Here is a 10,723-nt window from a genome sequence, read left to right on the forward strand (position 1 = left end):
GCCGGCAAAGCGTGGGTCCTTGAGCAGGAGCAGCACGCCTGGCAGCACACACAGAGCTTTATTTTGCATCCATTTGCTATCCTCGGTGCTTCGGCAGGCTGCCGCCTTCCCAGGGTGCTGGCTGCTCAGCCTGTCCCACTGGGGCCGGGGGGGCTGGCTGCTGCAGGCGAGGGGAGGCAGGGATGATGTTCCCTTCGCTTGGCAGAGCCAGGGTAATGGCTGTGCTGTTGCAGGCCTGGAGCACTGGCAGTGCAAGTGCGTTCAGCTAGAAAGGACAGTGAGAGACTGCAGTGGGAGACATCCTGGAGATTCTGCTGGAGGGGAAGCTGGTGGTTGTTGAGGGGCCATGGCTACCGCTGCCCCCACCATGCCATGGCTGTGGGCACGGGGCAAGGAGCAGAGCAGGAACATATTTTGCAGCTTGTTGTTTCTCCTGCTGGGATGCAGACCTCAGGGGTGTACCTGCTGAAGCAGACTGTCCCTTGGAGGGCATCTGTCTTTTCCTGGAGCCCCCAAGACCAGCAGGCAGCACACTCTTGCTCTGTGGGGTCACCTGTGTTTCTGAGGCTCCTCTTGTCACCCCACAATGTCATGGACACAACAGCTCTCTGAAGGGCACCCCATGTTAATGTATTTAGGTGGTGCAGCCGGGGAGACAGCCTGAGCTTCATGCAGAAGCTCTGAGGGGTGAGAGCTGGGGAATTCTGTGCTCGTAGCATCTCCTTTTCCCTCATAATACCTGCATGCAACCTAAGATCGGGTGCCTCTGCTTGGCTGTGCTGTTGAACTGCTCCTCTTTCACCTGCCAAAGGAACCAACATGGGACCTCTGACCCATGTCTTTTCGACAAGCTTGCCCTGCCCCAAGGCAGCTTACCTGGGGGGCTGATGCTACTCTAGTGACTAAAGCCTGGCTGAGGCTTTGGCCACAGCATTTTCAAGCAGGAAAGATCCATCATAATAAGCTTGAATTATTTTCAGCCAAGCAGAGCTGGTGTTGGAGAAAGCTCCTTCCCCGGCCAAAGGGCATAGCTGACAGCCGGGCTGTTTACCAGCTCTCACGTTACAGGTCTAATTGCAGAGGAGGCAGGTCTGGTGTCAGCCATCCGATCAAATCGGAATGCACAAAGCCTCCCTGTTAGATGTCCCTGCCTGATTTCATGCCTTCTGCTTCTCCCTCCTGGCACTAATGAGTTCCCCTTGTCATCTTCGGTGCTTCCTGATGGGCCTCAGGGTGCTGGCTGGCATGGTCATGTCAAAGTCCAACAGCAGCCAATGCTGGTACCCACCTCTGGCATGAAGTCAGTGCCTTTCCTTGCTGGGGAGGAATATGCTGGGTGTTCAGGTGCCCTTCTGCCGGGCATGGTGCCTTGCAGCCCCCTGCCCCATGCTCTCAGCAGAGGGTGGTACTCAGCTAATGTGGGTGGTTGGCCAGGGAGAGAGCCTAGTCTATTCCTAGGGTTTTTTTTCTGCTGCTTTGAGTTAGGTTAGGATGTTCCCAGTATTCATGCTCATTGGAGGTCCTCTAGAAGGCTCTCCCATGTTGTGTAGAGCACCAGATGGGGGGTGCTGTTGGTAGCCCTGGGGCACATGCTGCCTTTCCTGTCCACCTGCTATCCTGCATGCAGGCAGGAACAGCCATGCTTCTTCCAGGAGCCACCATGACTAGTTCCCTCTCAGGCAGGATGCTTGGGGAAGGGGAGTGAGAAAGTCACCAGATATTTTTTTCCAGAATATTCTTCTGACTTCCAACAGCTTCCAGCATGAGTATTCAGCATCAGCTTTGCATCTATCCTCTGAATATCTTCATGTAGTTGGTAGACTTTGTCATCTCCCCATACCCTTTCTCCCTGAGGTGCTGAGCAGTGGAGGCTCCAGCGCATGTCCTTGGGGACTTTTGCTGGAAACCTCCCCAGAGGCTCCCTGCAGGAGATGCAGGGCTCTGGGGTGGTGTTGCCAGGCGATGGATGCCTCTCCAGAGAGCTCACGGTGGGCACTGTGCACAGAGTGGAACATGAGGGGTGCATGTGAGGTGCTGGAGTGGTGGTGGTGGGAAAGCTGGCTGTGTGGCTGGAAAGCTGACTCTGCCTGAGGTTTTGCAATCCAGTTGCTCACTGTTCCTCTAATGCAGTGGTAGTGACATTTCCCCAGCAGGAGCATTGAGGGGAGCAGCTGTGGTAGTGCTCCTTCTTTGCCCTTGCTACAATGTAGCAGCTGGGTTTTTTTTATTTAGTCTAGCCAGTGCTGGAGTCTCTGCTGGGGCTGCCTGCAGGATGTTTGTGTGCTGGAGCCAAGTGCGGGATGATTGCACCTCAGCCTCATGCTGGGCTCTGCCTGGTCACTCACGCCTCTCCATTCAGTCAGGTGATTGCATGAAAGCACCAGGGTCTGGTGGCTTGAAGGTGCTGACAGGATCAGGCCTTAGCCAGCAGCACTGTCAGCCCCAGCCAGGTGGAGGATGAGTCCTCATGCTGCTTCCCAGCAGACAGTGTGCCCCAGCCCCACCTCTGCTGCCCTGCCATGGTCCCTGTTACCTGTGGTGCTGTGCTTGCCCCACGTGTACATTACTCCTGGGGCTTGCTGTGGTGTGCCCGAAGTATGTGAACTAACATCCTCCACACATGGTGAGGTCTGTGCTGTGCAAACTTTGTGCTGGTTTAGAGGTTAGGGCTCCTGGGGCATGTTGTAAACATCGTGCATCATAATATATGATGCATAGGAATTCTCTTCCTCCCCACAGTTTTCTAAGTGTTAACACTAGTCAAAATAGAAGAAATAAGTTCATTAGGAAATGCGTGGAGGTGTTAAAAACAGAGACTGGGAAGAGGCAGGGAGGAGTCCTGGGCTAGGAACAGGCAGAGGGATTGCTGTGGGCCTTTTGCACCTTGTGACAGTGCCCAGCAAGCAGGGAAGGCAAGAGTGGGCTGTCACCATTCTGGGAATCTCAAGTGAGATTTATTCAGGGAAAAAAATAAGCAGCAAGCTCTGATGGGAGCAAGTAAGAGAATGAGCCGATAGTGGCTGGGAGCTCCAGCTTCAGCCCTGCTGCAGGATGACTCAGTCCTCAACCCAAGAGCAGGGGTAGGAGCCAGGTTCCTACCCCCAGGAGTGGCTGAGCTTTTAGCACATCTGCAGCTACTGCTGCAGAAGTGAAGTAAATTTTTGCTTGGCTGAGGGGATGACAGCTCTTACTTCTGCCCCAGCAGCTGCACGATGCTTGATGCAGAAGTCCGAGATAACTGGGAATAAAGAAAGGGTTTGGCTGGCTGCTGAGAGCTTGTGGGCTCCTCTTGGCTGCTCTGTTTGGATAGATTTCTCTCTTGCCATGTCCCACTTATCTAGGGTTAACCTTTTCTGTGTCAGGATACATATTTTAGTGGGTCAGACACTGTCCCTCTGCAGCCCGTGTTGGCTGGCTCCGGCTCTTACGACGTACTTCATAACCTCTTTCTTTCTTACAAAGAGGTTATCCTCATTTCCCCCCACCATGAAGTCTTGAACAGAGGTTTTTCAAATTATGGCCCAGGCAATGCTGACTCTGTAAGGTTTCTGCCATTTTGTCCTGCTCTTTGGTCTTGCGCTGGGAAGCAGCAGGAGGAAGGCACAAGTGCTTGCTTGGGAAGCTTGTTCCCGTGCCCCAAGCTGCCTGCCCTGCATGCTTAAAAATAGGGTTTAAATCCTCTCCTGGGTACAAGAGCTACACAGAATTTCATAGCGCTTTTTAGGGGGGAGGAGGAGGATATTTGAGACTTAAAGCCAGGGTGGGGACACAAAAAAATCCTCTGCACCTGCTGGAATCATCCTCTGATTTGCTGGTGGGGTGCGACGGGTGCCTGATTGCCTAACAGATGCCACGGATTTTCCTTGCTCCTGGTGTGGGCAGTCAGCAATTTGAAATGAAACGTGCTGTACCAGGCAGAAATCCTCACTACTGGAAAATGGAGTTCAAGCAAGGGGTAGTTACCCTTCCCCTCCATGTGCAAAGACATCACTAGTTAGTTGCACCCACTCAGGATAAGTAACTAATTAGTGTTGGGCTTCAGATCTGTGTAATATTCTTCTGCAAATAAAGCCTTGCTGCCTGTGTGAGGCTGTTACGTGGATCTGAGCTCTGCAAAGCAGTAACTAGATCTCCCAAAACTGTGAGAGCAGGTAAGTGATGTTTCCCTTCTCCATATGGAGAAATGGACTGAGCAGCCCTGGACTGTCATGGGAGGTGGTGGCAGAGGCAGGGTTAGATGCCAGCTCTCCTGGCTCAGCTGTATCTGTGCAGGTTTGGGAATACTTCGAAGGGACTTCATGGAAGGATTAATCCCTGAGTTTAGTGACTGTGGGTTTCCAGGACTCCGTACAACCTGACAGACAAAGATTTGCAGTGGCTCTTGCATTCCATGGGCTCATGGTTGCAAGCTTTGGACCACGCGTGTTCTCTGAGAGCTGATGCATCCACAGCACCTTTCAGAGAGCAGGTATGGGTGGAAGGCAGGAGTGCTGGTCTGCTGTGTCCCTTACAGCCCTCATGTGGCAGAGGGGTCCTGTGCCCACCCCAGTGATGGCACATCAGCAGGGAAGCAGGCAAGTTTGGCATGAGTGAAGACAGCAAATGACTAAGAAAAAGAAATTTCTAGAGTGCAGCCTGAGAGGAGGGGAAGAACACTTTGCAGGTCCTCTCTGTGCTGCCAGATCACTCTCGCTTCACCAAGAGTCTGAGGAGGTGGCCAGCTCACACAGGCTGCCGTGGGGATGGGGACTGGCTTTGCAGGGCAGCTGCTGGCAGGCAGCCCAGGCACCGGGCTCTGTCCCAGTGAGCCTTCCTGGTGAGCTTTTTCCAGGCAGGACAGGCCACGGTGCTGCTCCTTGGCTGCTCTAGGATGCTTCCCTCTCTCTTCCAGGCTCTCCATCAGCTGTATTATGACCCAAACATCGAGAACAAGAACTTGGCTCAGAAATGGCTGATGCAGGCACAGGTGTCCCCCCAGGCATGGCACTTCAGCTGGCTGCTTCTCCACATGGACAAGGTGCCTGAGATCCAGTACTTTGGTGCCAGCGCTCTCCACATTAAAATCTCCCGTTACTGGAATGACATCCCAGCTGATCAGTATGAGACCCTCAAGTCACAGCTCTTCACCCACATCACCCGCTTTGCCAGTGGCTCCAAGATTGTCCTGACCCGGCTGTGTGTGGCACTGGCCTCCCTAGCGCTCAGCATGATGCCAGAGGCCTGGCCCTGTGCTGTGGCAGACATGGTGCGCATGTTCCAGGCAGAGGACTCCAACGTGGATGGGCGAGCACGGTGCCTGGCATTGCTGGAGCTGCTGACTGTCCTGCCCGAGGAGTTTCAGACCAGTCGCCTCCCGCAGTACCGCAAGGGCCAGGTACGCAGCGTCCTAGCACAGGAGTGTGGCTCTGTCTTCCCTTTGCTGGAGCAGCTGCTGCAGCAGCAGGACTCCCCGGGTTTCATCAAGCAGAAGGTGTTGAAGTGCTTCTCCAGCTGGGTTCAGCTAGAGATCCCACTAATGGACTGTGAGAACCTCATCCAGGCAGCTTTCACCTCTCTGCAGGACCCAGAGCTCTTCGACACAGCAGTGGAGGCTGTGGTCAATGCCATTTCCCAGCCTGATGCCCAGAGGTAAGGGCAGCCTCTCCTGTGTTCTGCAGGCTGGTGCTCTTGGGCATCAATGGGGGAACAGGGTGGGAAAGAAAATTCTTGGGCTTTTTTTCTAGCTATCGTTGGCCCTGGAAGTAATGATAACAGGGTTTGGAAGTGAGAGAATGTTAAAAGCAACTAGAGTCTATTGGTTTCTCATGGTTGGTGTTGGAAGGCTTTGTACTATGGTTGACTTGTAGGGACCATGTAGTCTTGGGCGGCTACAGTCCATGTCCACCCTCACCTCTCAAGCGGACAGTGATGCTTGCTTCTGGCTCTTTGTGTCAGATCGTGCAGCAGCCGACCAGGAGTGCCTGGTTCCTGCCAGGAGGAGTTCAGAGACCCTCCTCTGCCTCATATTGCTGGTCCAGCCAAGGAGCTGATTCAATGCAGATATAATAAAACCAAATCTGTTGGTTTTCTCCCTTCTCTAGGCTCCAACACCTTGTGCCAGCCAAGGCTTTGTCCTTTGTGGCCGTGGCTGCCCCTGGAACAGCTGAGCTGGGACTGAGACAGGTCCTGCTGGGGCTGTGCTGTGAGGCTCTGAGCTTGTCTGCTTGGCTGCGTTGTCTGAGCTGCTGTCAGCTCTTGGGACCAATGCCTGCAAAAGGGACAGTACATCTCTGGTTCCCGTGGCCACATCCCTTCCTGGCTGCTTAGCAACCTTCCCCCAAAGAGGAGGGTTTCCTTGAAGACTGGGCTGAGCTGCTGCCACTATGCATCCCCGTGCATCGCTGCACATCGTGCAGGCTCCGATGCTCTGCAGTGGTGGGAATGATGCTGATGCTGTGGTTGTGGGCCTTGGTCCTCCCCTTGGCTTCAGGGCAGGGGCAGCCAGCATGTTCCCCAGCTCTAGCACAGCCTGAGGCTGTCCTTTTCCATCACGAGGGGTTGCATCTATAGACTGCAAGTCCTGGTGCACAAAGGTACCCATGAGGGTGTGCTGCTGGGTGTAGGGAGGGGTTGCCTCATTTGCTAGCATTCAAAAGATGACCACAAGCTGCTTTTTCTTGTGTCTGGCAAAGGCTGTGACCCTGTCCAAACCCATGTAGCAGGTTTTGTGCAGAAGATGAGGAGGTGAGAGAAGGTCACTTGCAGTTCTGAAATGTGGACTCTTGTCATCCTTTTTTTCATTTCCCTTAAGTCTCAGAAATCCCTTGGCTATGATTCCATACCTGATTAAAAGGCAGTTTTCTGTTCAGCTTTCAAAGTGAATTTTGGTGAGAAGCATGACTAACAGTGGGGTTTCCTCTCTGCTCCTGTGCTGATGGTGCCATGCAGTTTTTGGCCCCATTTGGTCCTACCGTGCTGGCTGCTCCCTTACATCATCATCAGTACTCACTCTCTATCCTTCTTCTTGGATGCATCATCAGCCACAGCAGAGCACCTTCTTGTCTGTAGGCGTGCAGGCAGTGGCCAGGAAGGGCGGACAGCCAGCCTGAAAGGCTGCCCAGTGTGGGAGCCTGGTGTAGCCCCCACTCCTAGGGTGCAGGGACAGCGGTGGCATTGTCACAGGGCTGCCCTGCCAGGCGGTGTGTGGTGTCGGCTGCTTCCCGGCCCCGGTGGGCTCTCTCTTCCCCTTTGTTCCTTGTGTCCTCTATCCTGTGTCCCTTCTCTCGCTTCCTCTGGTGCTGGCTGTCCCCCCCCCCCCAACTGAAGTGGATCCAGCTCTTCCCAGAGCCCCCAGGGAATCTTCTGACCTTTCTGTCTCTTGACAGTCTGGGAGATCCCTGCTGCTTTTCAGCTGCTCCCTTCCTCTTTGGTCTCTTGCCTTTGTTTCCACAGGGCCCTTGGCTACAGGCTCAGAGCGTTCTTGGTGCTGGGCTGCTGGCATGGTCCTCTCCAGAGCTTTGTAGGGCATTTGACTGTGAGTGGGTTAGTCTTGGGGCTCGATGCTTTCCCATGGGTTCCCTGAGTGGTTTGGACCCTGTGTCTTTCCCCCTTGCTCCCTCCCAGCTGTCTTCATTGTTGTTGCTGCAGAGGCAGTCATGCAGGTATACTTCTGCCATCAGAAAGCTCAGTGGTTCATGAACTTGGCTTCTGACACTGAGGGTTAGGTAGCCTGTGGGTCATCTTCCCAGGGGAAGGCACTTCTCATGCTGCAGCTCCTTACCCTGTGAGCAACTGGCTGCCACCTCTGTCCAGGTGGAGAAGGGCAGGTGTGACATTATGGGCAAGGATCACCTGGTCCTGGTGCTTCCTTGGGTAAGTCACTTGTGCTGGCAGCTCCCATTTCCCTGCTTCCTAGCAGCAGCGCATGGTTTCCTGCTGCTGAGGTGTTACTAAAGATGATGCACCAGAGATTCATAGGTGCGAAGCATTTGATCTCCTTACCTGGCAGGCGGGTGGCAGCCCTTTGCATCTGGAGAAGGGAGTATCCCAGACATTGCTGGAGTCTGGACACTGCTCCTCTGTTATGATATGGCACTCCTGAGAAGAAACTGTGGAAGCTGGGCCAGGAGCTGGCACTGGAGCATCTCTGAGCACACCTCTGCTCTCAAGGGCCATAGAAAGCTCCTGAGTCACAGTACGGGAGGAATGGAGATATTGTTGCATCTCATTTGCAGAGGAGAGGCTTGGGCTGGATTTTCCGTCTCATTTGAGGATTATCCCCTCAGCTAAGTGGGTCAGAGAGCTCGGCAGCGCGTGCTGCAGAGGGAGAGCTGGCATGTGGCACTTGGCCACACTCCTGTAGTGCATTGGGTAGTGTCAGAGCAGGGAGAGGGACCTCCATGCGGTGTATGCCCATCATGGGAGTTACAGAATATGGGTGTTGGACACTGAGTCTGCTCTTTGAAAGCAGCAGTGTGTTGCTGCAGTGGTGGAGCTGGCAGGATTGCAGGTGTCTATGTGGGATTGCCTGTTGTCCTGCCCATCCCTTTCTGTTCTTGGCACCTGGTGCTGAATTCCTGAAGAGGAATTTCACTAGAAGAGTTTTCCAAGAGCTTCATTAGAAACAGGTTTCTAATACGATTAGGTTATTATCTCATCAGGGTGTGGTTCAGCCTTTGGATCAGGAAGGATGAGATTGTCCCATATGAGCTGCCCATATCTCCCCTCTGCAAGTTGTCCTCCACACTGTGGTGTGGTTTGGGGAGGGTTGTTGGAGAGCAGAAGGAGATGCTGGTCGCACAGAGGGAGCTGCAAATGATGCAGTTCACTAGGCTTTGAGAAGGGACTGGACAAACTGATGGAAGCAAAATTTGTGCAGCTGCTAAATACCAGGATAGCAAATCTTGCTCGGGAAGGCTAAGACAAATCGCTGGAGGGAAATACATGGGTAAGAGTCACCATATGGCTGCCAAGTTCATATATTCTTTCACAGGCATTCCCAGTTTTTGGCTGCTCTGCTGGACCATCCAGGGGCTCGCCCGAGCTAGGATGATTTTGTCCTCTCCTGCCTGACATTGGGGTGCCAGGGATGGGAAGTGGTGGCTAGCAGCAGGGCTGGCAAGTGCAGTGTCTGCTTCCTGGGGCAACCTCTGCACCTGGTCAGGGATGTGGTATCAGCTGGTCATTTGGGCTGGGAAGCCCATTTAGGTGGAGTGGCCTGAGGCTCTCTACTCCTGGATGTGGAGAGGAGCTCGGCTCTTGCTGACTTGTCCATGGGTCTTGGGTGACTGATTAAAGCAACTCACCTAGAGCAAGCATTTGCCTCCTGGCTGGGGACCCTTGTGTTCAAGTTGCCTGTACATCTGCAGAGCAGTGAGCAGGGTAGGGTGGTGCTCAGAAGACATGATTCACTCAACATTTTCTAGAAGTCTTCAGTAACATGGGATTGCAGCATGGAAGCAAACCCAGGTGGTTATCTCTGTTGGCTGTGCAGGGAGTCCAGAGAACCCGCTCAGGTCCAGGCATCTGCACTGTATTTCAAGGTAGCTAGCAGAAGGAGGATCCTTGTCATAAACTCCTAAGGTCATAAAAACAGGAAGGATGGATTTGCCCTACACTGGAACAGTCGAAGGTCCCCTGTGCCTTTTTGGCTGGGCACTCAGGGATGAGAGGAGAGCGACCTCCAGCAGCTCAGAGAGGATAGGACTGGAGACACTTAGTTCCCTCTGTCTTCTCTTGCTGACCCAGAGAGAAAGCTGCCACTACCAACACAATTCTGTCCCTGAACTGGTGGCACCAATGGCTTTGTTCCCTCCTAAATCGTCCATAGCAAGAGCCACGCTGCTGCTCCAGGGAGGATGTGTGGTTGTCCTGGTCTCAGCACTCACATCTCTTCCCCATGGTGGGCACAGGAGAGCTGGCATCATGTGTGCCTCCCGCTCCAAGCATCCTTAGCACCGCACCTGCGTGTGGGGGACGGGCGGGGAGCTGCGGCTGCAGATAACACGCCTGGGCGGGCAGGGAAATGGCAGGGAAAAGGCAGGCTGCTCATCAGCCTCCAGCACGGCCTCTCTCCGGGGGCCCTGGGCTGCCTTTCACCTTGGCTGCCTCCTTCTCGTTGCCTTGGTTACCATCCCTTACAGGCAGCGGTGTGGAGGGGAGGCTGATGTGCGGGATGGGATGTGGGAGAGCTGTGCCGCACTGGGCTGCAGCAGCCTGGGAGTGTGGGGGCCAGGGGATGTGCCAGGGGACCAACATTCTCCCTGGGTAGGAGTCCCCAAGGGTGGCTGCCCACTTCATTCCAGACACAGCACACAATCTGGATGTGCCTATGCTGGAGAGTCGCACGCTTTCCCACTGGCAGCTCAGGCTGCCTCCGCACAGATCTGAGTAGTGCAGGCTGTGAGCACGGTGAGAAGAGCCTCGGGTCTGCTCTTGCTGCCATTCTCCTGCTCCCCATCGACGCTGCTGTGTGCAGGCACAGCTCACTCAGAGCTGGTTGTGGCAGGGACAAGCTGGGGATGCTGGCAGCCCTGCCAGCAGGTTTGGGGGGCAGAGGCAGTGGACCACACCGTGGTACAGTGGAGATTTGCACAGAGCTGATGGCCAGCGGCTCAGCCCTTGTCTTCTCTTGCAGGCTCTGCTGCAGCAGTGCTAAGGGCTTGAGCTTTTGACCTGATGCTGCAGACTGTGAGCATTTGTGTAAGCAGTAAAGGCTCCTGGATGCATCCCATTGCACAAAGCA

The 10,723-nt window shown here is 54.3% G+C and overlaps 1 protein-coding gene across 1 annotated transcript in view; it reads left to right on the forward strand.

The window, feature by feature from the left end:
- The first annotated feature begins 4,954 nt into the window (after positions 1-4,954).
- IPO13 (importin 13) overlaps positions 4,955-10,723 on the forward strand; it is a 21,558-nt gene continuing 15,789 nt past the window's right edge. The window contains exon 1 of the mRNA XM_009078150.1: positions 4,955-5,628. Coding sequence (XP_009076398.1) covers positions 4,955-5,628 — 674 coding nt within the window. The remainder of the gene's footprint in view (positions 5,629-10,723) is intronic.

The sequence above is a fragment of the Acanthisitta chloris genome, unplaced genomic scaffold (genome assembly GCF_000695815.1).
Source record: "Acanthisitta chloris isolate BGI_N310 unplaced genomic scaffold, ASM69581v1 scaffold36067, whole genome shotgun sequence".
Lineage (NCBI taxonomy): Eukaryota > Metazoa > Chordata > Aves > Passeriformes > Acanthisittidae > Acanthisitta > Acanthisitta chloris.